Genomic DNA, 27,647 nt, shown 5'->3' with positions numbered 1-27,647 from the left:
AGCAAACCACACCATAACTAAATGCAACCGTTGTGGGCCTGCTGTGCCGAAAATCGGAGGAGAGCGCGCTAACGGGGTGGGGACTGATAAGCCCTCAAAACAGCTCGTGAGTAGTACAGAGAGAAAGGATGAGCCGTGAATATCGTGAAGTAGTAATCCGGAGGAATGCGACGTCAAGCGCTCTTGAAGCAAGACATTGACACGCATAATGCCATAGAGGACCAGCTGAGCTGCAAGATGCCCGGAACTTTTGCAATGGACCGCGTATATGCACAAAGTGTGGCCAGTTACATCATCTCGTACCAGCTTCCAGCTGGCTCGGTGACGGTCCGGTGGAGTTCCCATCATTGCCGGCATTCTGCTGGCGGCGAGCGAACGGGTTGCTGATTGTCGGCATCGTCGGGCGAAGATTCCTTATCCTCGCGCCAATTCCAGTGCCGCCCTCTGTTGATTGCTGTTGATTCTGCTGCTGACGTCGTTCCTGTGATTGATGAGCGTTTGCCTCACGAGCCCGACGACTTCGACGAGACTCGTCTTCGTTGGAACGAGCAAAGACCATAGTGCGACCGCCGCGACCAGGCAACGCAGACCGAGTCCCAATCCACACCGACTGAGGGGCCTGAGGCATCCGGAGACCTTGACTCCGCCGACCAGAGGAATCCGGATTTTGTTCGCCCTCAGGCTTAGGCTTGGGGACGTAGTAATCAGCCTTGCACAGCGGGCAGCATGCGCGACGACTCGTCAACCACGGGTCAAGACATCCGGCGTGGAATGCATGGCCGCATTTCAAACCGCGCACATCGTCGTCGTCTTCGAGCTCTTCAAGGCAAATTGCGCAAGTATCGCCAGGACTCTGCAGAAGCTCCGGGGGTGTAGCGGTCCTTATAGGGTCGTCGTCCTCATCGTCGTCGTCGTCGTGAACAGATTCCTGGCCTTTGTTGGGTTCTTCCACGGTACTCGCGACAGTTTTGCATTTCTCCAGCTCCAGGTTCTTCTCGGCAGAAGTCAGCTGATTGGTTTCCGGTTGCTGTTCGTTAGCTTTAGCGGGCCCATCGGCGGAAGACGGCGTTGGTTGATCGGCCGGTGGCTGGGAAATTCTTTTCTCCAGGTCTTCAGAAGCACGGCTATCACCAGCAGCAGCAACAGCGCCCTCTGCATTCTTAACGCTCGCAGGGCGGCTGGGTGCCGCGGATATCCCTCCGGCGGTGGACAGGCCTTCGCGCTCGCGAGAAGCGCGCCACATCTTGTACTTCATCAAAGGGAAGCGCTCATTGACCTCGTCCATCGTCATCAATTTCTTTTCTCTCCTGCGACGACGCGGCGGCTGCTGCATGGCAGCGAGATCAATCTCGGCATCGCCGCCAGCCTGTCGGGCGAGTCGACTCCGCTGGTTGTAGCGGAAGCAGTACTTCACGCCAACAATGATCCTATGATGAATGCATCAGCCTCACCTCCTACCAGAAGGCCGACGTCGGGCCGCGCTGGTGGCTCACCAGAGATTCGTAAACACGACACCAAAGCCCAGGGCGACAAAGAAGAGGAGGGGCGAGTTGGTTGGACCGCCACCTCCGCTGTTGCCATTGTTTCCATTGTTGCTCGCGGTGGTGGTGGTGGCCGGGGCGCTGGACGATGTCGACTGAGAACTCATCGTGGCCGACGGTCGCGACACATAGGGCAAGCGCCGTCAAGTAGCGACAAGAAGGCCCTATAGGGGAGTGGCTAGGTCTCGCGCGACCATATAGTAAGGCGTGCGAACGAGGGGTTGGTAGGAGTCGGTCCTTGCGCTGACAATAGGGACGATGCCGGTCACAATGTCGTGGTACGGCGCAGATCACCGGTTGGCGATCGGATCAAGGCCCCAGTACGTTAAGCGGGGACTGGGCGACCGAGAGGCCAGACAGCAGGCAGTGGCGCGGAGTGGCAGGATCCGAGAGGCCTAGCACGGGTGGTGACGGCTTTGATTGCTGTTCGCGGGCGCAGGCTGGCGAGAGCGATAAGCGACAGCGACAGTGGCGACGCGGGAATGCGACTGAAAAAAATAGCCAGGCCGAGGCCGGACGCAGTGGAGGGCGTTTCGCGGCAGGGTGATCGGCATGCGCGCCGTGGGTGAGAGGAGGAAGAGAGAAAGCGTGAGCGGGGGCCGGCGTAGTCAAGTAGTTGGAAAGCGGAGGCGTTCGCCGGCGCGGCTGCTGGGCCTTGGGGCTACAAGGGCTGCGGCGATGGAGCCGGTGGGCGTGCTGCGAGCGGCGAAGATCAGCGGGCGGGCGGTCGTGTGAAAATTACACCTGTTGCGTCTTCTCTGGGGGGCGGCGCGCGGGCACCCGCAGAGTAAGCGGCTGGTGAAACCGCCCGTCAGGCAGCCCGCTCGCTCGCGTGTGCCGTCAACTTGCGACACTGACAATGATGCGGGCGGATGGGGGCTGCGCCCGGGCCTTCTTGATGCGCATCCCCAGCGCAGGTGCCGCCGAAAAGAATACACCGAAGCACCGAAGCTCGCATATCAGCTAGAATCAATCGGCGTGCGTTTTTGGTCCCAGCGTCCCGTTGCAGACCTTCCGCTTTTCGCGCGATCCCACACTACACAGCCACCACCACTACCAACATGGCCAGTCCCGTGCAGAAACGGCATCCCGACAACCCCGTCGTGTTCTTCGACATCACGCTCGGAGGTAAGCTTTCTGCCTCGCCGTTAATTCATTTCTTCAACACCAATGTCTCATCGTTGTCTTTGCGCCTTGCTCCGCCCCCAGATCCCTTGCTTCGGCACCGCCCAGCCATGCTGATACAGACGCGGCACAGGCGAGCCCCTCGGCCGCATTAAGATGGAGCTATTCAAAGATGTAGTCCCGCGCACTGCTGAGAACTTCCGCCAGTTCTGCACTGGCGAGACCAAGAACCAGCATGGTCGCCCCCAGGGCTACAAGGGCTGCAAGTTCCACCGCGTGGTGAGCAGCCTTGCACGAGCGCGTACGGTTTCCTGTTTTGCTGACGGCAGCCGTGCAGATCAAGGAATTCATGATCCAGGGCGGTGATTTCCTCAACGGTGACGGCACTGGATCGACGTGCATCTACGGCACCCGTGCGTTTGCCGACGAGAATTTCTCGCTGAAGCATGATCGCGAAGGCCTGCTGAGCATGGCGGTAAGGCAGGATTGCATCACCTGCAGGTCACGGAACTGACATGGCGCATGCAGAACTCTGGGCCCGATACCAACGGCTGCCAGTTCTTCATCACCACGGTGCCCACGCCGTTCTTGAACAACAAGCACGTCGTCTTTGGGCAGGTGGTCGAGGGCATGGACGTGGCCAAAAAGATTGAGAACACGCGCACGCAGCGGGAGAAGCCGACGCAGGACGTAGTGATTGCGCAATGCGGAGAGATGTAACGCGCCACCTTAGGATAGGACCATTATTCTTGCTCTGGTCGGGGCCCGGCACCGGACCCTCCCTACTCAGCCCTGCAGCCCGGCACCATAGCCGTGACGATCATTGCACGATTGGCTCTAGGCGGAGGGACGGCTGGGGAAGCATCAGGGAATGTATGCCTTGTCGGCAGAGGAGCAGCAGAGACACAACCTAATTGGATGGAGCAGCGAGCATGGCTCCCCGAAATACAAGCTGCGTCCAAAAGCGTTTCACCATCAGACCACATCGTGAGGGTATTATGCATAAACAGGCTCCCGTGCGCGGCGCGTGGAGGGCGCGGCGCTCAGTCGCAGGTGACGCGCCGGACTTGGCACGAGCCACGAGCGCCTGCGTCATTCACGCCGTAGCCCCGCTACCTACCCAAGCTGTCGATCAGGCAGCCCGTAACAACGGAACACATCATCCTCCGAGCGAGAGATTCAAACACCTTTCCCTCTCACTCCCCATCCATTGAACCCCCCAAGCCTACTTTTGCTCCACCAACTCTTCGCCATCTCCACCTCTGATCGCTCGGTGAGTGCCCCTCTTCTCGAAACTTTCTCAGCAGCCGGCCGCGGAGCTACCCCGCAGCGACCCCTATAACTCAACACATAGCTAACCAAAACCATCACCGATAGACCACAATGTCCTACCACGAGGAACACGGCAGCCGCGGCGGTGCCCGCGATGATTACTACAGCGGCCGCCGCTACGACGACTCGGACGACGAGGACTACCGGGAGGCCGAGAGGCATGCGGCCTCGCACTCCGAGGGCAGCGGCGACAGCTCGCTGTTCAGCACTGCTCTCGGCCTGCTGTCGGGCAAGAAGCAGAGTCTGAAGGACGAGGATTTGGACGAGGACGATGCCGTCAACCAGCACAGGAAGTTTTACGGCGGTGGCGGCAGCGACAGCAGCCATCAGGCCACCGAGAGCAACCTTGGCGCCGCCGCAGCCATGCAGGCGCTCAAGATGTTCAACAGTAGCTCGGGCGAGGGCAAGAGCAGCAAGAGCCAGTTCCTCGGCCTGGCCATGGCCCAGGCGAGCAAGCTGTTTGATGAGCAGAGCGCTCAGGGCAAGACCGTGAGCGAGCCCACGACAATACTTCAATTGTGGTTGCTGACGAAATACCTAGGACTCGAGCGCCAGCAAGCAAGGTGCCGTCCAGCAGGCCGCTCAGATGGCCCTGAAGATGTATCTGAAGTCCGACAACAGCAGCTCCGGTGGAAGCAAGCCCAGCGGCCTGATGGGTCTTGCCAGCAAGTTCTTGTAGATTTAAGAGTCCATCTTTTTTCCTGTACAGGAATTCTGACCGCCGGCTGTACTGGTATCGCTGGCTTTAACGAGATTGAATGAACGATCAACGCACCATGTAAATCAAAAGAGCCCTCTGCGGAACCAAGTTCCAGGAGATTTCCCCCAACACAATGATTTGCGAAGTGCAAACCGGCCTGAGATATTTGTGGAATGGTCGTTACATGCTCAACATCACTCTCTAGGAGTCCGCCGGATAGCTATCGCCTCGAATGAACACTAGACGATGGCATTTTACCATACAGAGCATTTATGAACAAGCCTCCACCTTCGTCCTCGCCCTCGCTGTTCAATTCGATTGTACCTTAATCATCGGCCTCACTGTCCAGTTCAATTGCATCCTCGACTTGCCGATCCTCCTGCTGCTCAGCCGTAGCTGATTCTTCCTCGCCATCCGGCATAACAGCAATGCCAGGCACGGACTCACCGAGATCCGGGAGCCTTGCCTTAGAAGATACTTCATTCCACATGTAGTAGAACGCTTTGATCTCTTCGGGCGTCCTTCCCCCTTTGCATGATCTAAAAAGATCAAGGGCTGTCTGCCCACAACGATTTTTGAGAGAGATGTCGATCCTTGAAAGCCCGTGCGCCGCCAGCACATTCATAGTCGTCGCATCCGCCTTGGAAGCGGCTGAATGTAGCAAGCCATTGCCACAGTTGTCGCTGATTGTATAGTCGACGCCACGGTCAAGCAAAAATGCAACAACATGGTGGCTGCTGTTCTGGACTGCCTTAGACAAGATGGTGTCGCCAAGCCAGTCCTGCAAGTCCAATGGATGACCCAGATCCAGACAGTGCTCCATAAACCGTAGGAGCTCATGATGGCATCCATTCCCCCAAACGAAGCTCCTACCCAGGCGATACATGATCAAGTGGAGGATGGTCTGGTGGCGTCTGCTCACGGCGGTTACGTCTGCGCCGTACTTGAGCAGTGCTTCCCAGGTATGGAACGATTGGCCTGTCACGGCTGCACAATGGAACACATTCATTCCCAAGACGTCGTCCTTGATGTTGGGATCCGCCCCGTGCTCGAGAAGAGTCTTGACAGATTCAGTATCGTCGAGGAATGCTGCTCACCACACAGCAGTTCTTCCGTACGCATCTGTCGCATCGATATCTGAATGTGGCTCCAGTACGGCGTCCGATAAGGGCTTTGAAGTCATCTTGAGGACTGCCCTATGGGTTTCAAGAAGGTACCATTCTTCGTCCAAAGAGGCAGCGTTGGAAAGGAAATACTTCTGAACAGGTGTATGGGGCAAATTGCGCAGTCGGAACAAGATGTACTCCATACGCACGTATCCAGAGAGCGACCTACTTCCATCAGTATAGGCTATCATCCAATGTTTAACTTCTCACCCACCAGCCGTAGTTGTCCACATGAGAGGAATCTGCACCGGTCTGCAGGAGCCATTCGCAAACATGAGTGTGATCGTTGTCGAACGCCAACTATGCATTGCACTTACATTGGCTAACTGTCATTGGAGGAATGGGGGATTTTTGAGGCTGGAGTGCAAGGCCAATCAAATGCGTTCCAACACAGCAGTCTCAGTGACTCTTACATTTAACGCTGATTGACCGTCCTCATCCACGTCTGTAAGCCGAGCGGATCCTGATTCCAAGAGTACTTTAAGCCCATCGATGTTTCCGTCTTGGGCATGCCTGAACCAAGGTGATCCACTTGCTCTGATGTTCCAAAGAGTCAAAGAGAACGATGGACCCGAGAACGAAGATGAAGCGAATGCAACCTTTAAGGCTTTCCCCATCACCGAAGAGGGGAAATAGTAGGTCACTGAGATTTCAGTTGACCGGTTCTTGCATGTTTCCGGACAGAGCCCTCCAGAACAGCCCCCAGATGAGAAAGGAATATTACTATACCCCACAAAGAGAGACCCGAGGAACCGGTTATTGAGCGAGAGGTTCTGTGGCTTTCTGTGACACTTGCATCTGCAGCAAGCTCTCCGCTGCAGGCCAAAATGGTGTTTCAAAGTCACAGTGCTATGAGAAGCTGGAGTCGATGGATCGGATGCTGAGCGTTGAGCTTGTCCGCCACTGGGCCACAAAACACTCGTCCTTTTGACGGTCGCATCATGTGTGCTCTCAGCCGTGTACGCCGATGTAGATAGAGTGACCTGCACAGCTTGTACCAGATTTTCAACTCTTCGGATGGTCGATCTGTAGCAACGAGGGATGAGGACGGGTGCCAGGTATGTTTGGGAATAAGAAAGTTCACTGACAATGTTTCGAGGCCGAGAAGAGCTGCCAAATGAAGTCTTGATTCCCGGAGCGCAGACTGTAAGCGGCAAACTTTGGGTTTGTAGCGGAACCAAGTCATTCGATCCACAACCTTGACAGCTACAGTATCAACGGTTTGAAGAAATGAATCAACGTCTTTGATCCGGCAGGCAGCATCGTCGAGGGTTTTTGAGAATCTGGGCTCGGAATCCGGACTGCCACGAATCACTTTTTCGGTGTCGGCAAAGAGGAATCGCAGATCAGCAATCTCGTTGGAAAGAGCAAGAAGCTCATCCGGTGCATCATGTAGCCTGCTTATCAGTCTTTCGAGCTTGAGAGCAACCTCGACGAGCGTGGCCACGCTTGCGATGAAACCAACAGCTTCGGCCATACCGTAGTCGTGTCAGACAGAAAAAGAGGGCGGAAAACAGGGGGATACAACTTTGGTCTCCTCAGAAAAGGAAGTAAAGTTGGGGAGTTCTAGGAGGAGGGGAGCCGAGGGGCGGGAAAGCTATATATATATTCTGGCGCTGAAAGCATCGTGGACGAGCTTATGTAACAGTAACAGCTATTTCAGAAATAAACTGTCTGTTTATGATCAGGCTCATTTATTATAGACATTGTTAATAGTCTGTACATTCATCTTGATTAGAACAAGACATATAGCGGCAGACCTTAAAAAACAGAGCTCATCCCATCTTAAGTTATGTGGTATCGGACCAGTTCGGCCTTGAATCCCTTTTAATCATAATAATGCTATATATGAAGCTCGACTTTCTTTTTTCGAAGTGTTTTATGTATTAGTATCTTAATCTGAGAACCCTAGAACAAGGTACAGTATATAGCTTCTGTTTAGAAAGATAGTCTTCCAACAAGACTAGTAGGAATTCATCTTGATTTAGACCTTGTGTCAATCGAAAGCCTTGCAACCAACCGCTAAGAAAACTACTATCAAGCTAACCACGGGTTCCCATTAACATAAAGCAGACTTCTTCAAGGCGGTAGTTGCATGAATGCACTGCATAAATCGTGCTGCTGTCCATGCAAGCCCGAACATGCGTCGAGCACTGCCGTACAGATGCGAGCATTGCCCCCAAATATTGGGAGGCCTCACTAAAAGCAGCAGGGGTTGTACAGATTCAACTCTTCATCCAGCCAGTAGTCTACCGTGCCCTAGCCAAGAAGTATGTGAAATGTCACAACAGGCTCCGTGGGGGTTGGGGTGTAGCTGAGGCTGAACGCCCTACCTGAATGTGTTATTTATAGATGTATGGGATATTTACGTCGGAATGGACGTGTCGACTTCTCCGCCCCGGCATTTCCCATTCTTACTGTGACACAGCACCTTCCTCCAGCAGAATGTCTATGACAAGGGTTCCGAATAGAAGACTGTAGCTATACGGATGACGTCATCAATCGAAGTTAGCAGCGTTGTCTTTTGCAGTTCACAGGTCTCAATTACACCGGAAAACAAATCTATGCTAGGTGCGACTGCAGCGCCCACATGCAACTAAATAAACCATCCCACAGGCCCGTGCACTCCTGACGATCGGATGCCGACCCGTAGAATCGGGAAGCATCCCGGTGGCTATTTGGTGAATTGACCAGCCTTTTTAAACCACGCAATATTGTATTTACGACGTCTTGCAATACAAGAACTTTCCCTTCCTCTCCCGTCCTCCCCAGGCCCGTGCACCCTGCTGGGCACCGGTCCGCGTCACCATCAACCGAATCTCCGTTCGCGGGGAACGTCGGCGATACGCCGAACGAACGGTGCACCTCCGAACCGCAACATCTCTCCTCCCCCCCTTCCCAATTCCTCCTCCTAAGAGCGGAGAAGACATTCTTAGAGCCTTTCAGCCATGGCCACCCTCAACGCTATTAGAAACAACTGCCGCAAGGTATGTCATCCGGCAGCAACGCGCGCGGCGCGTCGCGTCGCGCCGAGCTCCCCCACCCCACGACCTCGCCGTCCGCGCGGGCGCAGCCATTGAGCCCTTTCCAAGCAATTGGACCCTCTGCTAACACCTCGGCGACTACTAACAGGTCATGTGCATCGGCCGCAACTATGCGTGCGCCCCTCCTAGCCTTTTCAGACGAAACAGTTGACCAACACACGTTAGCGACCATATCAAGGAGCTCAACAACCAGCGGCCCAAGCAGCCCTTCTTCTTCCTGAAGCCCCCCTCGTCTATCCTTCTCCCCGGCGAAGGCCCTCTCCTGCGGCCGCGCGGCGTCTCCATGCACTACGAGGTCGAACTTGGCTTGGTCATGGGCAAAACGCTGCGGGACCTGCACCCGGACGACGAAAAGGGCGCTTTGGACTCGATTGAAGGTGTGCATGCTTTTCAACCCGCTACAATGTCGATTGCTAACCATGCTTTTAGCCTATCTCCTCGCCATCGACATGACCGCTCGTAACGTGCAAGACGAAGCAAAGAAGAAGGGTCTCCCGTGGTCCATAGCAAAGGGCTTCGACTCTTTTCTCCCCCTCGCCGGCCCCGTCCCCAAGTCCGCCATTCCAGATCCGCACAAAGCACACCTGAGCCTCACTGTCAACGACCAGGTGAAGCAGTCAGACAACACCGATTTGATGCTGTTCAGGATCCCCCGCATCTTATCTGATATTAGCAAAGTCATGAAACTCGAGAAGGGCGACATCGTCCTTACCGGCACCCCCAAGGGCGTAGGCCCAGTCACTACCGGTGACATCATGAAGGCCGCTCTCAAGTATGGCGACAAGGAGCTGGCGCGCTTGGAGGTAGATGTAAAGGATCGCGAAGGTCTCTATGAGTTCAAGGAGACATAACCCCAAAACGCCACAGAAATGAAATATACTTCCTTGATCATGTTAAACCCGAACTTGTTCAATTTTCATAAGGTGGCAAGGGCTTCATAGGTGGCAGCTCGCGCTTCTTCCTCTTGGGTGGTTGAGGCACCAGAATAGGTGGCTTGCGATGTCCCTGCTCTTGTTGTGCTGCATTCTCTACAGGGCCATTGTGGTATCCCCGATCTTGCTTCTGACTAGTGAGGGTCGATCTTCCGCGCTGATCTGTGTCCGGTCTGAAGCCCATCACGTCATTGGACTCGGACAATCGTGAAAGCCCTGGAATGTGCGGGTACGACTGGTTCATGTGAAGCATCAGTGACCTCTGGCTGGATGGATGCATTGGTGCTGCATTTCCGTCACCGCTCAAAATTGCGTCCATCTGAGATTGAGAAGGCGCTTGTGCACTTTTCTTTGCAGTGAGTCGTTCCAATTTTCGAGTAGCGGCATCGAAGAATGATCGCTCTGATGGCACTTGATATCTCTTGGAGACCGGGCTATTCGCATAGCTTGACGGCTGTGCAGTCGAACTTGAAAGGCCCTTGGCAACTTTGTTCAATGTACGAGATGGAGTCTGCGCTGGCCCTGACGTTGTGTATCGTTGCGATTGCCTTTTCGCCCGCCTCGGCGAGATGATAGTGTGTCTCTTCGATAACCTTGAACTATGTACTTGTTGGCTAATTTAGCGATTCTCGTTAGCCGCTTAGAACATTGCGCATCTCGAACCGGAACTCACGATCTTCCGACTGGTTTTCTCGGCGCAGTAGGTGTGGGCGTCTGCGGCTGAACAGTGCTCTCCGGCTCTGGTCTTGGCCGTGTATCAGGCAGTTCTAATTTTGCTGTTGCTCGTGAGACTCCCTTGCCTGCTTGTTGAACTACTTGTCTTGCTTCGTCAATGTCCTTCATGAGCGTTTGTAGACTTTCGTTCTGGTCGTTCACCAACCCGTGCAGAGACTCAAGTTCCTTCGCCAAACGACTTATCTCCGGATGATCAGGACGTTTGGTTATCTTGCTCTTTGATTTGGACAAGTCGTCCACGGCCTTATCGAGTTGTGCAAGCTTGTGCTGAATGTCACGGAGTATAGTGCCATTATTATGGACGCGAGTCCCATGTTCTTTCTCCAAGGCTTCAAGGCGTAAGACTTTGCGCCAAAGGCCCTGCAATTCCAGAGAGGTCCTATCAAATCGTGCATGGTTATCTGAACTCATCTTCCTAAAGGATTCTTTCAAAGTTTCATCATCTTTAGCAAGCGCGGTGAACTTCGTGTCCATGTCGTTCATTCGTAGCTCGTGATCTTGCGTAGCTTCGTACATGGCTTCGACTTTTCTCAAGGACTCGGTGAATTGCTCTGTCTTTTTCTTGAGGTACTGGTGCTCTCTTTTGGTCTGTTGATAATACAGGAGAATTTTCCCCTCGTCGGAGGCAGACGCCATATTGGTTCAGCGGGCCAAGATACTGTGGCAGTTGCGGCAGAAGTGAATGGTTGGTACGAAGCTACGTGCCAAGTTCAGCGGAGAGCAGCCGGAGAATCCACACTGTGTCGTCGCGATTCACAACTTGGAGCCAAAGTGCGTCCCTCACCAAGAGCTCTATTCCCATGCATAGCCCTCTCACGGGCTTCTGCCTCCTTCTTGTGCGCTCTTTGGAGCTTCCACTGAGCGCGACGGATGAAGAATTGACACTTCAGAATCTTCAAGCAAACCCAACCGATCTGGACCTGGATAATGATCCACTGGACAACCAGGAGAAGCTGTGTGATGGTAATGATGATCCGCCAGGTGATCAAGGTCAGGAGCAGCCTAGAACAGACCCACAAAAGGCGCCCGAGCCGGACGAGGAGCCTGAGCACGAGGCGGAACCGTGGCTGAGGGCGAGCTAACAATCGACGCGCGCCCCGAAGGACCGGAAGTCCGACCCACATAAACCGTTTGGTGATGATCGGGTCAGGCCACGGCTGCCGAATGGAATTCTGATCTGTATGGCGGCGAGTGAGCGCCGTGGGACTCCAGTGGGTAACGGAACCTCAAAGCCAGACGCAGCAAGTGGAACGAGGCCGGGCGCAGCGATGGGACGCTGAAATCACCTGGAGAAAGTCTGGTATTTTCGACGGTGCGACTTTGAGCGACGAGCCGCAGCGCAGGTGAAGATGCAGATTGGGGATGATTGGTGGGGAGAGAGGAAGTGAGGTCGGGCAACAGAAGTGGGAGGTGCAACAGAGATTGCCCATTCCGGCAGTCACACCCCGCGCGCGCCGACCAACCAGCATGCACGAAGCAGACGTCTTGAAAAGAAGACATTGCTTTGACAAGTCTTGTATGATGGGGTGAGAGCTCGCTTCATTTGCACAAGACGTCACATGCTTGACGTGCACCTCACTTACACAACTCGGTTGAAATTGGAACCATCTATTAAGGAAATAGGAGAGCATTACCGTCATCTCAAGCACGTCTATTCGTGGACAGATATCCACAAACGCGCCAAGACGACCATACACAAGCAATCCCTACATACAAAGCCAGAGCCGATGTAAAGAAAGCCTAGGTCGTAGGAAAAATTCATCAACTGACGACTCGCCTTTTCTAAACTGCAACCGTTTTGAGAAAAGCATTTTGACACGAAGCACTAACGCCGAGATGCAAAGACTTCCGGCCCCAAGGTCTCAGCTTTTTTTGGGCAGCTCCCGAGCCGCTCCAGGAAAAGACCACCGTGCCCTTTGACGAGTGCCTCAATGAAAAAGGGGAATCACCAAAACCGTCGTCATCAGGGTTCGTAGTCTACAATCGTGAAGAAATCGTTTAAATGAGATCTGGAGCGCAGAGTCAGTCGTCGGTTGCCTTGGATCATACAGCGGCGAAAACTTACCAGCAACGTTCATGGGCATCTCCTCGATCTGGGTGCTGTAGAACTGCTCAATCTCACGCATCATGCGGACGTCGTCGGCGGTGACGAAGTTGATGGCAACACCCTTACGACCGAAACGACCACCACGGCCGATACGGTGGATGTAGTTCTCGCGGTTGGCGGGCAGGTCGTAGTTGATGACCAGCGAGACCTGCTGGACGTCGATACCACGGGCCAGAAGGTCGGTGGCAATCAGGACACGGGAAGAACCAGAGCGGAACTCCTTCATGATGACGTCACGCTGCGCCTGGTCCATGTCGCCGTGCATGGCCGAGACGGTGAAGTCACGGGCAGTGAGCTTGTCGGTGAGCCAGTCGACCTTTCTGCGGGTGTTGCAGAAGATGACGGCCTGAGTAATAGTGACGGTCTCGTAGAGATCCGACAGCGTGTCCAGCTTCCAGTCCTCCTTCTCGACGGCAATGTAGAACTGCTTGATACCCTCGAGGGTGAGTTCGGCCTTCTTGACGAGAATACGGACGGGGTCGCGCATGAACTTGGTCGTAACCTCAAGGACATCCTGGGGCATGGTAGCGGAGAGAAGGACGACCTGGGTGGACTGGGGCAGAAGCTGGAAGATGTCGTAGATCTGCTCCGTGAAACCGCGGGAAAGCATCTCGTCGGCCTCGTCGAGGACAAACATCTTCATGGCGTCGGTCTTCAGGACACGACGCTGGATCATGTCGTGAACACGGCCAGGGGTACCGACGACGACCTGGACGCCGGACTGGAGAGCCTTCATGTCCTCACGAACGCTGGTACCGCCGATACAGGCGTGGCACTCAATGTTCATGAAGTCGCCGATGGCGACGACGACCTTCTGGATCTGCTGGGCCAGCTCACGGGTGGGGGCGAGGATGAGGGCCTGGCACTCCTTGATGTTGGCATCGAGCTTCTGGAGGACGGAGATGGAGAAAGTGGCGGTCTTGCCAGTACCGGACTGGGCCTGCGCAATCACGTCGTGGCCTGGTTTTTATCAGTCTGGCGCCCTAGAGGGTCGTGCTGCGGGGTACCTCACCCTTAATGACGGGCATGATGGCGCGCTGCTGGATAGCAGAGGGACGCTCGAAACCGTACGCGTAAACACCGCGGAGGAGCTCCGCCTTGAGGTTCATCGCATCGAACGAGTCGGTGGTCTCATCGTAGTTGGACTCGATCTGACCTGCAGACGTGGCGACCGTAAGTATGCGTAACCATAACCAAGCGGACGTGCGGCGGTGGTGCGCAGCCACGAGCGCATGCCCGTGGGACGCTCGCCAGGATGGACATACCCTCAGGAACCTCCTCAAGACCCTTGTCAGCCATGTTTGCGGTCGGTGTTGGGGGATCACAGGCGCTGCGCTGTGATCGAAAAGTCGTTTGGTGGGGCTACGCGAGCGTAGGGACGGGCGCAAGGGGCCGCGGTCGTGCGAAACTCGTGTGACGTTGAAAACTAGATACCGGACTCTCGATGGCGAGAGTCGTAGGGATATCTAGGGGTTGTTCGTGTGTTTGGATGTGTGTGTTTGATGGACGGTGGAGGAGGGCGGGCGGACAGTCGTTAAAAGTTTTTGTAGAGAGGCGGGCAGCCAATTAGCGAGGCGCTAGCGCGGAGGGCATGCGGCAACGTTTGCGCGTGTGCCAGGCCCAAGGTTCACGCCTAGCAGCTTACTCAGTCGCCTGCAGGCTTTTTGCAAAGGCGCCCGAACCAGTCATCAGAAATTGCCGCCCGCTGCGTTGCGCTCTCGCCACCCTCTCGGTGTCGTTGCCGCTGCGCCTTGCCAGGGGTGGTTGCACACCGAAAAAATATCCTTCGCCCGCTTTCAGCGCAACCCATTCACCTGACGAACAATGGCGCCCTCCGCCGTGCCCGTCGACGGCTATGCAGCTGCCGCCACTGAATTGGCGAGGCCAGCAAAAAGGCTGCGCCTTGATGCGCTAGACCCGAGCAGCGACGAAGAGCCCGCTGTCATCCCCCCGCACCCGCTCGGCATTAAGCCAGCGGGCAATGCTCTGACAGCAAATGCCAATCTGAAAGCCAAAGCAGGGTATTTTTCCATCCTCCCAGACGAGCTCTTGGCGCAATTTCTTGAATGTTTGGATGCGCCCGCCCTGCTTCGTCTGGGAGGCACATGTAAGGCCTTGTATGCATTCACAAGATTTGATGAGTTGTGGAGGGCTTTGTTCACAGAGTAAGTCTCGCGTAGCATCGTCTCCTTCACTGCCCCTACTCCTTCATGCGCACTGAGCACTTCCTTTCACGACGCCGTCAGCACACCATGCAGATTTCATATCCCCTTCTCTTTCCATTACGCACATCCTAGTCAATTCTGGCTTCTCAGAGTACTGGATAAAGGCCTTTTTCTTTCTTTTATTCTCTTGGGCGACCTTGCGCCTCTAGACCACGCGCACGAAAGGTGATCCCAACAGCTCGCGAACAGATATCTGTCCCACGTCATAGTGGATGAGTCATTGTAAAAGGAGACAAGAGTCATCGTATCTACCGCAGCTGATGCCTTCCCCGTTGACCGAGTTCGTTCGTAGCGCGCCATCTCTATCCAAAACACCAACTCTCCTGCCCAGCATCCAGTACCGCCGCATTTTGCTAAACAACGCGTAGATCCAAGAAAACCGACTTCCAATGGCGCGGCTCGTGGCGCTCTACTTACCTCTCTATGCCCGAGTCTCATGAAGCTCACATTGACTGCTCCGGCTTGTTTTCTGACGTCCTTTACCGACCGTTTCAATGCACATACACTTCGCTCAAGCCATACACCACAAGGATTCCACCCGAAAACGCGATCCCACGCATGACTGATCTGACACATGACGAGTTTTCTACAAAGTGGACGAGTAAACCCTTCATCCTTACTGGGCCGGTCAAAGAATGGCCCGTGTTTGAAAAGTGGACGACGCAGCACCTTCTTGAGAATTACGCCGATGTCCCGTTCCGTGCTGAAGCTGTCGACTGGCCGCTTAAGTCTTATATTGATTACATGAACAACAGTAATGATGAGAGTCCGCTCTATCTCTTCGATCGTAGCTTCGCGGAGAAGATGAAGATCACAGTTGGCCGGGATAAGGAGGATGCTGCGTACTGGGCTCCGGCGTGTTTTGGCGAAGATCTCTTCGGAGTGCTAGGAGATCAACGTCCGGATTGCCGGTGGATGATCATGGGTCCGGCAAGAAGTGGAAGCACATTCCATAAGGATCCGAATGCTACTAGGTAAGCAATCCTTTATGACTCACAAGCTAGCTCTGACTGATGCCGGCGACAGCGCGTGGAATGCCGTTTTGACTGGTTCTAAGTACTGGCTCATGTTCCCATCGTCGGCGAACCTCCCTCCGCCGCCAGGAGTCATTCTATCAGAAGACTCGTCCGAGATCACGGCACCACTCAGCATTGCGGAGTATCTCTTGTCTTTCCACGAAATCGCTCGCGCAACTCCCGGCTGCCGAGAAGGAATCTGCTACGCCGGCGAAATTCTCCATGTCCCATCAGGCTGGTTCCACCTGGTTTTGAATCTTGACGAGAGCATTGCGTTGACGCAGAATTTCGTCCCGCAAGCCAAGCTGGCCGACGTTTTGGGTTTTTTGAGGGACCAAGCGGAGCAGACAAGCGGTTTCAAGGACGAGGTCACGGATCCCTATGGGCTGTTCGTCCAGAGGCTGGGAGAGGCGCATCCGGAACTCTTGGAGGAGGGCATGAAGGAATTGGAGAAGAAAGGGAAACCCAGAGGGCGGGGCAAGTGGGAGGAGCTAGTCAGGGGGGACGAAGCAGCGGAAAGTGAAAACCAGGGTGGATTCACGTTCGGATTTGGTGGTGGTGACGACGAAGAGGTTCCTTGACTCTGCAGCATCACGGCGCAGAGTCCCGTCAGAGCGTAGAATTTCGGTGCCTGAGCGCGCGAGTCAGAACGGATGCGTCCAGACGTGAAACGATACAGCAATCATTGTTATCCCTAAAGCGACATCGTTGTGTAGCATTCGATCAGGCTCGTGCGAAACCCCAAGGCAGCAGCAGGTACGAAGGCAGCCAGGTCGTGTTTGCGCTCGCAAAGGGACGCGTCGTCGACTGGACGAGTTGCACTCACGGGCCTCGGGGGTGGGCGCACAAGCCCAGCCCCGTTGGCCGTTGGCGGCGAGAGAGCTCAGCTGGCGGTGCGGTGCCACGCCGCGGACGCTGCTGAACAGGCAGCGCGGCGGCAGCAAGCAGGCGACGAATGGTACGACGGCAGCGGTTTCGGCCTGATTTCTCCTTCTCATCGCCGCCGGTGAGCAGCATTGGCCGGCGGGCCAGTCAGCTTCCAGGCCCGTGCCCCCTTCCACTTCCCCAGACAGCAGGTCACTTATCCGCAAGGCTGCTACGTACAACTTCCAAACTACTTCACCGACGGCGCCAGAGCCTCGCTCCATTCACTTCCGGCCTGTTGCGGCGCCACCATCCTTTGCATTCCGCCCCAAGTCGCTCCCTCATCTAGACCGCCTTCGCCTCAGCTCACGGCGGGGCCCGTTGCGCTTACGCCGCCGACTGACAGCACTCCACCCCCAAGCACCTCCTCCCAACTCCCGACCATACCCCTCCGCGCTTCCGCGATCCCGGCGCTTCCCCAACGCACCCCATCTCGTGCGCGCCCACGCCATGGTCTCCGACGAGATCTACGACCTCTGCCTGCCCGTCCTTCAGGACGACTCGCTCGAAGACGAGGACAAGACCGAGAAGCTCGAGGAGCTGGTGCGCGAGAAGACGTCGTTGACCGGCAAGGCTCTCGAGGATGCCGTGCTGGACTCACTCTGGCGCTTCCGCGGCGCCAGCAATTCGTCCGCTTCGCCGCCCCCCGTCCGCCATACAATTATCCGCCGGTCGTCGCCAGCTCCTTGGCAGGTCGCACGAGCTCCCACGCCTTCTAGCTCCTCGCCGCGTATAGCCCCGCCGCCCGGCTTTGGTGTTGCGCCCCCCGGCTTCTCGCGCGCCAAGTCCTCCACCGCGTCGCCCTTCACCTCACCGCGCCCCTCGCCGCGCATGGCCTATGCAACGCCGCACATCCCGCACAGTCCGAATCTGAATGCCTACGAGTTCAGCGAGCCGAGCCATACTCCCGAAATCTACGGCGACTATGGCAGCGACACGGTGGATTGGCTGGTGAACGACGATGTTGCCAGTGTCTCCTCGTCAATCCACGGGGATGGCTCCTTAAACGGCGCAGCCGCCGAGTGGGTCCAGCCTTACACTATGGACATGGATCCCTATGATATGCTCCGATCCATCCTACGTGACAACCGCTCGAACGAGGAGATCGAGAAGGCACTGGAAGAAAATGGCTATGACTTCACGGCTACCGTGCAGGCTCTCATGGATCAATCTGCCGCGCTTCAGCAGCCAACGCCCGTCAGCCAACCGGAAAAGACATTCCTGGTTGGCAAGTCCATGAGCCCCTCGTTCAGGCCTGCAACCCCTGCTGGTCAGATCAAAACCAACGTCCTGTGCAAGTACTGGCTCACAACTGGCCATTGCGCTCGAGCCGATTGCCGCTTTAGCCATGACCCGAGCAAGACAGTGTGCAAGTAAGTGCAATGTTGATACTGCATTCTGGAGTAATGCTAACAAGGCTCAGGTACTGGCTGGCTGGGAACTGCCTTGCCGGCGACACTTGTCTGTTCTCACATGACCCCACGAGCCTGATGTCCAAGATGATGCTCGAAGGAAGCGCGACGCCTCCTACACAGCCAAACTTCCAAGTCCAGGATTACGAAGCGTTCCCATCTCTTCAGCAGACGGCATCTCACCAGTCCATGCAAAGTCATTACGCTGAACAGTCTGCTCTTGAACAACTCTACGGTGTTCGAAGCGTTGCCACCCCTCCTCCTGGCTTGAGCCCTTTCCCAACGTTCACGCCTAGCTCCCACCGCACGCATTCTCGGCCGTCGAGCAGCCGCCAGATCTCACATTCACGCGCTTCGACCCCGTCTGCTCCTGCAGCCGATGATCCCGAGGCGTTCCCTAGTCTTGCGTCGGCAGCAGCAGCGAAGGGTGGAAAGAAGCATCACGGAAAGCGTGGTGGCCATGGACATGGCAACAAGGAGGGTGGCGCCCCGAATACGCTCGCTGATGTTGTCAAGATGTCGCCTTCTCCTGCCCCAGCTCAGCCGCGCAAAGGCCTTAGACCTGCAAAAAGCTTCAATGGCAGCAGAGAGAACAGTGCGGCTGCGCAGGCAATCCCTGCGCCTGAGCATATTCCTTGGCTTGAGACCGGCGATGCTGCAAACAAGGCATATCTCAAGGCTCGGCAGGAGGCTTTCAAACACGGTGGCCTGCGCAACAAGTTCCTCCAAAGGTTTGTGATCCCTTTCGCCGTTCCAAGTGAGACTGTACTAATTTGATCAGTGCCGCACAAGCATGGAACCGCAACGACTCCCGCGCGGCCAAGGCCCTCAGCCTTCGAGGCCAGAGTGAAAACAACCTTATGCGGCAAGCTCATCGCGAGGCAGCCGAGCATCTCTACAATGAACGCAACAAGGACAATAGCCCTAATGCAAAGGAGCTCTATGTCGACCTGCATGGTATGTTCAGCAATGCTTACGCAAGTCCTCATTATTTACTACGCCATTGAAATACTAAAGGTCAATAGGTCTCCATCCGGAAGAGTCAGTGCAGTATCTCTCGAAGATCCTCATGCAACATCAAAACTCGACCCGTCCCATCTATGCTATTACTGGCACTGGTCACCACAGCAAGAACGGCAAAGACAAGGTTGGCAAGGCTGTGCGCGGGTTTCTCAATGAGTGGCGTTACGTGTTTCGTGAGTTCAGCGTGCCGGGCGACCGCGGCAATGTCGGTGGCATCCTCGGCATTGATCCCAGTTCGTGGGACCGTAGTCTGGAGCGAGAGCGCCTCGATAGTGGCGTGGGTAGCAGTAACGGCGAAGAAGAGAGATCTGGTGACAAGCTCGGTGAGAGCACGAAGATTAGGGTCATTAAGGCTGAGCAGGCGAGTGCTGGCGGCGTGCCTACGGGTCCGAGGGTTAGGTGACAGTTTAGAAAGACATGAATTCAAATACAAATAGACTATCTCAGCTCAGTGCACGCGCTATAGAGTGACTATGAATCTGGACGATGAAACTTTGTTTGAAGACTCCTCCATCTGAGGGCCGAGGTGCATTGCAGGACTGGAATGTCAGGTGGCGGGTTTTACGTTACAAGGGTGGGAAAACAACGTGGGAGAGCAAACTTGGAGACGAATTGGTCAGTCTGTTGCTGCAGAGCAACGTAACTATGTGCTGTGATTCACTCCATGTGCACTCAACGACTACTGCTTGAAAGAAATCTCTATCATTTCATAATCTCGCCTTCCTGCGCGGAGTACGTGCTTTCGTCGATAGTGAACTTGATTAGAGTCGAGATGAGAATTTAATATGTATTCCTCTGCTTGAGCTGATTGATGCAGCTAAACTTCATAGACTTCCAATGCCCAAACCAAAACTCCGTGCTGCAAAATTTCAATGCAATATCTCCGCCATTCGCCCAAAGACTTCAGGCGTTGTAATGATAGCTTCTTTTTCCCCTCTGGCAGATGCCTTCGTCCAGATAAACGCAGACAGTAATGGGTATCCTTTTCCCTTCGAGCGAAACAATAACATGCCAACATCAATACCTGCCTCTCCTCCCGCTCCGTTTCTTCCTCCCTTGCCAGCCACCTCTGAACTTCCCAGGTCCGCCCATGCCTGGATTTCTTTCCTCGAAGCGCTCCCTCTCCCTCTCCTCCTCTCTCCTCGCCTCCTCCTCCCTCTGTGCCCTCTCGCGCTCCAGCTCCTCCTGCGTCTTCTCGGCACGCACTTCGGGCTTCTTCAAGTCGTCCTGCCAGCGGGGATGGGCGCCTTCCTGGCACTGCTTGCCGTTGGGGCAGAAGCCGGCGAGATAATAACGGCAGATGCGGTCTTTTCGGACGTGCTTCTTAGCGCAGCGGGGTCCGAGGGGGCAGAAGCCGCGGTCGTAGTGGGGGCAGGGAGGGCGTTTGGACTCGGGGTCGATGTGCAGGTAGAGGCAGTCGTCGCCGTTGGAGCAGGTCAGGTGTCGGGAGTAGTGGTTGCATTCGGGCATCCGTCGCAGGTTGTATTCGTGAAGGAACTCGCAGGCTTCGCCTTTTTTGCAAAGGCCGCGGAGCCAGTGCTTGCAGACGAGGCTGCCGTGGAAGGAGCTGTTGTTTGGGTAGAAAGTTAGTCTTCGTATGTGTGGGTGGCGAAGGCTGATGTTAATACGTACTTGTTGAAAGCGGACGATGTAGGGTGTTTGTCTGGACAGGCGTTGCCGAGCGGGCAGTGGCCCTGCTTGAAGGCATTGCAGATGGGCCGGCTGGGGTCGAGGCCGAAACGATATTCGCGCTTGAGGAAGTCGTTGAAGCTGAAGTTGAAATGCGGCTGGTTGTCGGGCTGCAGGATGCGCTGGGCAAGCGGCAAGGTGGTGGTTGTGGCGGCGGCGGCGACGGCGGGTGCCGTGGGAGGCCCACCGGCGGGCTGCTGCTGGAGCTCGACGGCCATGAGGTGGCAGCGGGGGCTGAAGGGCCGGTGTGCTCGAAGGACGGAGAGAGGGTGTGTTGTTTGCTTAGAGGTGCGGCGGTGATCTGCAGAGCTGGATAGCTAAGAGGGCAAGGCTAAACGCCGGCCGCGCGCTGTCGCACAGGACCCGCGCGGCACGTGTCGCCACCAGCACGGCGCCCAAGCCATGGAGAGGTCAGACGCGCTTTCTTCCTTCGTTCGCACTGCGGGAATCCTTCTGCCGGCCGGCCATTGAGTCCTCGTGGTCTGCATGTAGACGCGCCCGCGGCAGTTCCGGCGCAGATCGGTCGCCTGCTTCTGGCATCTCCCTCGCATGGCAATCCAATCAGCCAGGGACACTACTCGCAACGTTCTCACTAGCATTCCAACAGCGCCGCCGCCACTGGTCTACGAGCAAGCCATTGCGGCTAACAGTTCCGAGGTCCGTCTAGAAAGGCAAATCATATCGCGCCATCTCGGCTTAGTACTCATTGCACAAATAGTCCATTCGATACGTGCTGGATGGGGGCAGATAGCTCCGTTCCGCTGAGGAGCAATACTCCACTCAGGTAGATCTCCGAGTTTCAAATCAGATCTGCCGGATTTAGCTCCTGTGCGCGTTTGTCGCTGCGCCATTGGCTCAACGCATCATGGTGATATCGGGGCTGGCTTCCCCGGCCGTGTGCAGGTCATCGCTGCGCTGAGCTCCCGCTTGGCCGGGGCTCGTCGGTGGCCCGTCCTGTGCGTGCCAGCCTAAGCCATCACAGCACCACACTTGCTCTGGTGGGTGCGCCCCAGCGCCCCAGTAGGCATTGGCGACAGCAGCCGGGGAGCCGTCGTAACCTTACTGGTCATATCATCGCCAACGATAGCTGCTGCTCCCGGTTCAGGTGGAGACGGAGCGCCGGACCCTGCCTGCCTAGTTCTCAGCTCCAGCTCGGAAGCGTGCCGTGGAGTTGTAAGGAGCGAACCCACCTACCAGGGCCCGCAAAACCTGCTTTATGCCTGTGTACAAGCTGCGATTGGCAATGCAAGTTGCGTAAGTAGCGCCAGGTCTAGCTTGATGTCTCGCATAATCCCGCCAAAAATACAGTCCGAGGCCTGCGCCACGGCACCCGGAGCTAACGCGAGTGCCAGAGTGCTAGACAGACGATCGCCTCCGTTACCGTCGCGCGCTTTTTGCTCCCCACAGGGGCGCGCTCTTATGATGAGCTTGGGACCCAAAGCTGCCGTCCCGTCTCATCCGCTTCCCTCAGTTCGCACAGACAGCCGACCCAGCCGTGAAAGCGTCCGTAACGCGTGCCGTTCCGCCGAGCAAGCCCGGACTAAGCCATATCGAGCATGCTTAGCATCTCGACCTTCGGCCCCAGGCCGCCGCCTAACCGCCGCCTCCTGCCGGCTGACCACGACCAGTCCGCAACCAGGTTCAACGACTTCTCCAGCTCCTTCTTCGACTCGCCTTCGGTCAACATGTTCTTCAATGGCGTCTACTACCCCAATTGGCACATCTACAAGGGCCGCCCGCCGTCGTCGCTTAAGTTCGACGTCATCTCTCACGCCTTCTATGCCTTTGCTCACGTCAAGGAGGATGGCTCTGTTTTTTTGAGCGACGAGTGGGCCGATGATCAAATGGACGTCGATGGCACCAAGGGCTGCCTGCGTTCATTTGTCGAGCTCAAGAAAAAGTACACTGTCCTGAGGGTTGTTCTGTCCGTTGGCGGCGGCGGTGCTGCCAGCGCGCCCTTCCCCGCTGCCGCGAGCACCGATGAGACCCGCGAGCGGTTTGCCCAGACTGCAAAACAGCTGGTCATGGACTACGGTCTTGACGGCATCGACAGTAAGTTGAGCTTTCCCTTTCCCATCGTTCCGCCTCCTTCAGAAGCCTGCCTTGATATAATTCTGAGTGCAACATTACGTCTGTTCTGCTTGTCTGATCTCACTGTTTAGTCGACTGGGAGCATCCGAGCAACAGCCAACAAGGCGCCGACTACATTCGCCTGCTCGCCACCCTCCGTGCGTACCTCCCGGCGCCACAGTACACACTGACCTCGGCCGTGGGGTGCGGAGAGTGGTGCTTGCAGCACATCAACCTGGCGCAGGCGGCGTACTACCTGGATCTAATCAACGTCATGACCTACGACTTCTCCGGGCCCTGGGTGCCCAGCACAGAGCATCACGCGCAACTGTGGTCTCCGCGCAGACCGCATAACCAGCACTGCCAGCTCTCGTGCCACAGCGCTGTCAATTACCTCGCCTCCCGTGGCGTCCCGACGCACAAGATTCTACTTGGCGTTCCCGCGTATGGCCGCTCTTTCACGGGTACGCGCGGCGTGGGCCATTCGTACGACGGGCATGCGGGCGAGGAGGGCACGTTCGAGTATAGAGACCTGCCGCGCCCCGATGCCAAGGAGTACGTCGATGACCAAACAGGCTCGGCATTCTGCATGGGCGGTGATGGTGGGTTTGTCACGTATGACAACGCGCAGACAGTGCGCATGAAGGCCGAGTACGTGAAGCAGAGTCGCCTGGCGGGCTTGTTCTACTGGACAGGTACGGGCGACAAGGAAGACAACCAAAGCAGTTTGGTGTGGAATGGGTACGTGGGGATGCACAACTAAGGCTGATACTCCTGGGGGCGAAGAACCGGGGCTGGGTTTGGCTAACATTACTGCGCATCTCTTTCGGGGGCATATTTCTGGCCTTATAGCGGATTTCTGAACTTCTGGATAATACCCGCATGGGAACGGCGGTTTTGGAGCCAGATTTGGTTTTGCTTTTCTAATGCGGAACGGCTGCGTATCTGTAAAGAGTATGGTAGATAGACGAATGGTCCTCGGGCAGGCTCCCGACAAGCGAGTTGGATGGACGTCTGATTCTTGACTGGGAAAGTGAGTGATAAGGAGAAGGGCGCCGCAATCGGGGAGCTTGGACGTGGCTAGCGCGCGTCCCCTGCTCCAGCTCCAAGCAACCCCGGAATTCACTGCACTCCCGCAACGCCAGCCTCGAAGAAACCACGGTAGCACCCCAACGCAGGGCAAACCCAGTCGCACGAGCCCAGAAGCCCCCGCCTGATCGCCACAAGGTCCGCGAGTTTCTACGTTGGGTCAATGCGATCGTAGACTGACTTCATGTCGGCGACTGCAGCAACGTCAGCGTCGTTGGACTCCGGTAGCCATCCGCCCCACGTCCTCCGCGAACTGAGCCCTTCTGATCCAGCTGCCAGCCGACTACAATCCCGTCGACCACCTCAACCAGATCTTCTCCCACCCCTGCACCCTCGCCTCCATCCACGACACCTCACAGGCTCTACGCAACTACGAATATGACCTGGACGAGGACATCGCCGAGGTTGTCGGCGAGCAGAGCCTCTCGGACGCCGAGAGCGTGCGCAACATCCAGAATGCGAAGCAGGAGCTAGACGAGCTGTTCAAGCGCATCGAGGATGTGCGCGACCGCGCCGTGCGCACCGAGCAGGCCATCACCGACATGACGGCCGACATCAAGCGCCTCGACAACACCAAGCGCAACCTGACCCTGTCCATGACGGCGCTCAAGCGCCTGCAGATGCTGACCACCGCTTACGAGCAGCTGCGCGGCCTCAGCAAGACCCGCCAGTACCGCGAGTGCGCCCAGCTGCTGCAGGCTGTCATCCAGCTAGTCGCCCACTTCAAGTCGTACCGCTCCATCGACCAGATCGCCACCCTCAGCCGCAACGTCGCCGACCTGCAGCGCGAGCTGCTGGAACAGATATGCGAAGACTTTGAGGTTACCTTCGCCAAGAGCGAGGTTGCGCAGCGTCGCGGCATGCTGGCCGAGGGCTGCATGGTCATGGATGCCCTCGGCGAACACGCCCGCACACGTCTCGTCAACTGGTACTGCAATACCCAGCTGCGCGAGTACCGCCAGGTCTTCCGCAATAATGACGAGGCTGGCTCGCTAGACAACATCTCGAGGAGATACTCGTGGTTCAACCGCATGTTGAAGACGTACGACAGCGAGCACGCCGTGCTCTTTCCGCCCCACTGGAGGGTCAATGAAATGCTGGCAAATGCCTTCTGCGAGGGGACGAGAGACGATTTCAAGGGAATACTGCAGCGAACCATGAGACAGAAAGGCCAATCTCTGGACGTGGACCTGTTACTGTCTTGTCTTCAGGAGACACTGGATTTCGAGAATGGTCTTGAGCGGCGCTTCTCCAACGAGTCGCGGTCGTCTATGGATACCATCATATCAAGAGAAGACAACGGGACATCTTTCCGTCAGGCTATCTCCGAAGCATTCGAGCCATACATGAGTCTCTGGGTCGAGTCTCAGGATAGACAACTTGCTACACTAATACCAAGGTACAGGCAGCAGCCCCTGCGTAATGCCGATGACGAGTTTTCGCCGCAGTCCGTCATCCCGTCTTCCACAGAACTCTTCCATTTCTATCGGACAGCACTCGCACAATGCGCGAAGCTGTCCACAGGCGTCAGATTACTGGAGTTATCCAGAACGTTTTCCCGTTATCTGGATGCATATGGCCAGCAAGTGCTGTTCTACTTTCTTGCTGAGAAGACTTCGATTGAAGACATGATTTTAATTCTCAACACGGCCGACTATTGTTACTCGACTTGTGACCAGCTGGAGCAGAAGATCAAGAGTAAGATTGATGACGAGCACAAGGAAAAGGTCGATCTCCAAAGCCAGGCAGACGCCTTCATGGGAATCGCAAGCGCATCTGTCCGAGCACTCGTCCGCAAAGTAGAGGTTGACTGCGAGCAAGGATGGAGGGAAATGCGGAATACGCCATGGAGCAAGCTAGAGAGCGTTGGTGATCAGTCGACCTATGTGGGGGAGCTACTCCATCATATCAAAGAGAGGGCGGCCGAAATTCTCAAGTACCTGCATAAGCAGCAGTACGCGCGGGCCTTTTGCGACAACCTCGTCGATTCAATGGTCAATACCTACATCCTCAGCATCTTCCAGTGCCGGCCGGTCTCTGAAGTCGGTGCCGAACAAATGCTCCTGGACTCCTATGTGTTGAAAAAGGGCTTCACGGAGCTCTCAATAATTAACAGCGAGGATCCAGGAGCACAACCTCCAGCAGCGTAAGTTTGAACACCACATCGCTCGTTCAGTGGGCTATCTATTTATTGACACATTTTCTAGCTTCGTCAAGCGTGTGACCCAATCCATGGCCAAGCTCGACCCTCTCCTCAAAACCCTCCAAGTCCGGCCCTCCCCCCCGGAAGCCCTCGTTCAAGCCTACCTGATCCACATAGCCGACCGTTCCGACACGAACTTCCGCAAGATCCTCGACCTCAAGGGCATCCGCAAATCCGAGCAGGCGGCGCTCGTCGACCTCTTCAATGCCCACCGGCAGTCACCGTCGCACGCTCAACTACCGCTGCAGGGCGCGCTCCTCACACCGCTGTCTATCGGCTCTGGCACGCCCTCGATCGGCTCCTCTGGCTCGTCAGCGGGTGGCGTTGGCATGGGACCACTCGCTGGCATCGGCGGGTTGGGCGGCGGCGGCCAGGGAGTGGGTAGCCGCTTCCTCGTTGACCCGGCGACGTTTGCGTCAGGCATCATGAACGCAGCCAGAGACGGTGTCGATCGGTTCGGCAGTGGACCGGTGGGAGCGGGCAACGTCATACCGGCTATGGCGGCGGCGGAGAGGGGATTGGGCGGCGGAGCAGCGCAGGGACAAGGCTTGGGTGGTGAGGGCTTGGTTGCTGGCGGGCCGGCTGTGGCAAATTTGAACGAGAATTTGAAGAATATTGGCAAGTTTTTCAGGAGAGACGTGGGCAGTTTCGGCAGGTTTGGACGGACTGGGACAGGGTTGGGTGATTGAATGGGAAGATAATGAGAGTGAAAATGGAGGCTGGAAGAGGCGGTGTCGGAGTTTTCTTTGCATTGTTAGAAATCACCTTTGGTGCACGTATACATGCTTCACGCCAGCCATCGGGTGGATGGATGGACGAGCAAGCAATTCAGATGAAATGCAATTAGCAAACACACAGCTGTGCATGTGGCCGCCCTGCCAAAGCATAGGGAAGGGGAAAGATACGGGCTTGTGCCCCCTAAGCCGTGCCTACTCATTAAGGAGCCAACTTTTCTCTGTCCAGTGGTCTTTGTTACCCTTTTACCTATATCAAATAGCGTAGGTAGCCTATTCTCACCTAAGAATGAATGGTTATACCTTCCGCGCAACGGTGGGTTGACTTGCAGTCGACCTCGCAGTCTTACGGATAATCAGACAGGCTATAAGATGAATCTTCTCTCCTTAATGCAAGGGAGTAGTTATGAATTTGCGAGTATTTCACGCGAGTCAAGGTAGCAATGACGCAACAAGCTCCGCGATAAAAAAAAGAGCTCCCGCACGCACCCCGCTGCCGATCATCACACCTCATCAACATCACCGACTGCCGGCCGCCGACCACTGACCGCCGACCACCGCAGACATCAGTACAAACTCC

General features: G+C 56.1%; 11 protein-coding genes across 11 annotated transcripts; 7 read left to right on the top strand and 4 right to left on the bottom strand.

Moving 5' to 3' along the window:
- Window positions 1-292: 292 nt before the first annotated feature.
- LTHEOB_10813 (Zinc finger RING-type protein) lies at window positions 293-1,648 on the bottom strand (the record flags this gene model as incomplete). The annotated part of the gene is made up of 2 exons (XM_035507500.1): window positions 293-1,427; window positions 1,494-1,648. 2 exons carry the CDS (start codon window positions 1,646-1,648, stop codon window positions 293-295), a joined length of 1,290 nt encoding a protein of 429 aa, XP_035367168.1.
- Window positions 1,649-2,602: 954 nt separating this feature from the next.
- Window positions 2,603-3,386, top strand: LTHEOB_10812 (Peptidyl-prolyl cis-trans isomerase; the record flags this gene model as incomplete). The annotated part of the gene is made up of 4 exons (XM_035507499.1): window positions 2,603-2,669; window positions 2,800-2,945; window positions 3,004-3,141; window positions 3,195-3,386. The coding sequence occupies 4 exons, from the start codon at window positions 2,603-2,605 to the stop codon at window positions 3,384-3,386; spliced, it is 543 nt and encodes a 180-aa protein (XP_035367167.1).
- Window positions 3,387-4,049: 663 nt separating this feature from the next.
- Window positions 4,050-4,677, top strand: LTHEOB_10811 (Beta-flanking protein; the record flags this gene model as incomplete). The annotated part of the gene is made up of 2 exons (XM_035507498.1): window positions 4,050-4,487; window positions 4,540-4,677. 2 exons carry the CDS (start codon window positions 4,050-4,052, stop codon window positions 4,675-4,677), a joined length of 576 nt encoding a protein of 191 aa, XP_035367166.1.
- Window positions 4,678-8,812: 4,135 nt separating this feature from the next.
- On the top strand, window positions 8,813-9,759 carry LTHEOB_10810 (Fumarylacetoacetate hydrolase; the record flags this gene model as incomplete). Its single annotated transcript, XM_035507497.1, has 4 exons — window positions 8,813-8,851; window positions 8,997-9,022; window positions 9,074-9,285; window positions 9,338-9,759. The coding sequence occupies 4 exons, from the start codon at window positions 8,813-8,815 to the stop codon at window positions 9,757-9,759; spliced, it is 699 nt and encodes a 232-aa protein (XP_035367165.1).
- Window positions 9,760-10,509: 750 nt separating this feature from the next.
- Window positions 10,510-11,211, bottom strand: LTHEOB_10809 (Kinesin; the record flags this gene model as incomplete). Its single annotated transcript, XM_035507495.1, has 1 exon — window positions 10,510-11,211. The coding sequence occupies one exon, from the start codon at window positions 11,209-11,211 to the stop codon at window positions 10,510-10,512; it is 702 nt and encodes a 233-aa protein (XP_035367164.1).
- Window positions 11,212-11,375: 164 nt separating this feature from the next.
- Window positions 11,376-11,657, top strand: LTHEOB_10808 (putative mitochondrial serine protease Pim1; the record flags this gene model as incomplete). The annotated part of the gene is made up of 1 exon (XM_035507494.1): window positions 11,376-11,657. The coding sequence occupies one exon, from the start codon at window positions 11,376-11,378 to the stop codon at window positions 11,655-11,657; it is 282 nt and encodes a 93-aa protein (XP_035367163.1).
- Window positions 11,658-12,573: 916 nt separating this feature from the next.
- Window positions 12,574-13,981, bottom strand: LTHEOB_10807 (RNA helicase ATP-dependent DEAD-box conserved site; the record flags this gene model as incomplete). Its single annotated transcript, XM_035507493.1, has 4 exons — window positions 12,574-12,584; window positions 12,641-13,642; window positions 13,695-13,838; window positions 13,948-13,981. The coding sequence occupies 4 exons, from the start codon at window positions 13,979-13,981 to the stop codon at window positions 12,574-12,576; spliced, it is 1,191 nt and encodes a 396-aa protein (XP_035367162.1).
- Window positions 13,982-14,506: 525 nt separating this feature from the next.
- LTHEOB_10806 (F-box and domain protein) lies at window positions 14,507-16,504 on the top strand (the record flags this gene model as incomplete). Its single annotated transcript, XM_035507492.1, has 3 exons — window positions 14,507-14,847; window positions 15,276-15,881; window positions 15,934-16,504. The coding sequence occupies 3 exons, from the start codon at window positions 14,507-14,509 to the stop codon at window positions 16,502-16,504; spliced, it is 1,518 nt and encodes a 505-aa protein (XP_035367161.1).
- A 793-nt stretch (window positions 16,505-17,297) lies between these two features.
- Window positions 17,298-19,685, top strand: LTHEOB_10805 (Zinc finger CCCH-type protein; the record flags this gene model as incomplete). Its single annotated transcript, XM_035507491.1, has 4 exons — window positions 17,298-18,220; window positions 18,271-18,990; window positions 19,041-19,216; window positions 19,285-19,685. The coding sequence occupies 4 exons, from the start codon at window positions 17,298-17,300 to the stop codon at window positions 19,683-19,685; spliced, it is 2,220 nt and encodes a 739-aa protein (XP_035367160.1).
- Window positions 19,686-20,299: 614 nt separating this feature from the next.
- On the bottom strand, window positions 20,300-21,189 carry LTHEOB_10804 (mRNA 3end-processing protein; the record flags this gene model as incomplete). Its single annotated transcript, XM_035507490.1, has 2 exons — window positions 20,300-20,849; window positions 20,915-21,189. 2 exons carry the CDS (start codon window positions 21,187-21,189, stop codon window positions 20,300-20,302), a joined length of 825 nt encoding a protein of 274 aa, XP_035367159.1.
- A 1,338-nt stretch (window positions 21,190-22,527) lies between these two features.
- Window positions 22,528-27,022, top strand: LTHEOB_10803 (Garp complex subunit vps53; the record flags this gene model as incomplete). The annotated part of the gene is made up of 5 exons (XM_035507489.1): window positions 22,528-23,023; window positions 23,134-23,782; window positions 24,028-24,074; window positions 24,410-26,276; window positions 26,338-27,022. The coding sequence occupies 5 exons, from the start codon at window positions 22,528-22,530 to the stop codon at window positions 27,020-27,022; spliced, it is 3,744 nt and encodes a 1,247-aa protein (XP_035367158.1).
- Window positions 27,023-27,647: the final 625 nt, after the last annotated feature.

Source organism: Lasiodiplodia theobromae (assembly GCF_012971845.1).
Source record: "Lasiodiplodia theobromae strain AM2As chromosome Unknown scaffold_41, whole genome shotgun sequence".
NCBI lineage: Eukaryota > Fungi > Ascomycota > Dothideomycetes > Botryosphaeriales > Botryosphaeriaceae > Lasiodiplodia > Lasiodiplodia theobromae.
The sequence above is the reverse complement of the archived record's forward strand: the minus strand, read 5'-3'. Positions and strand labels throughout refer to the sequence as shown.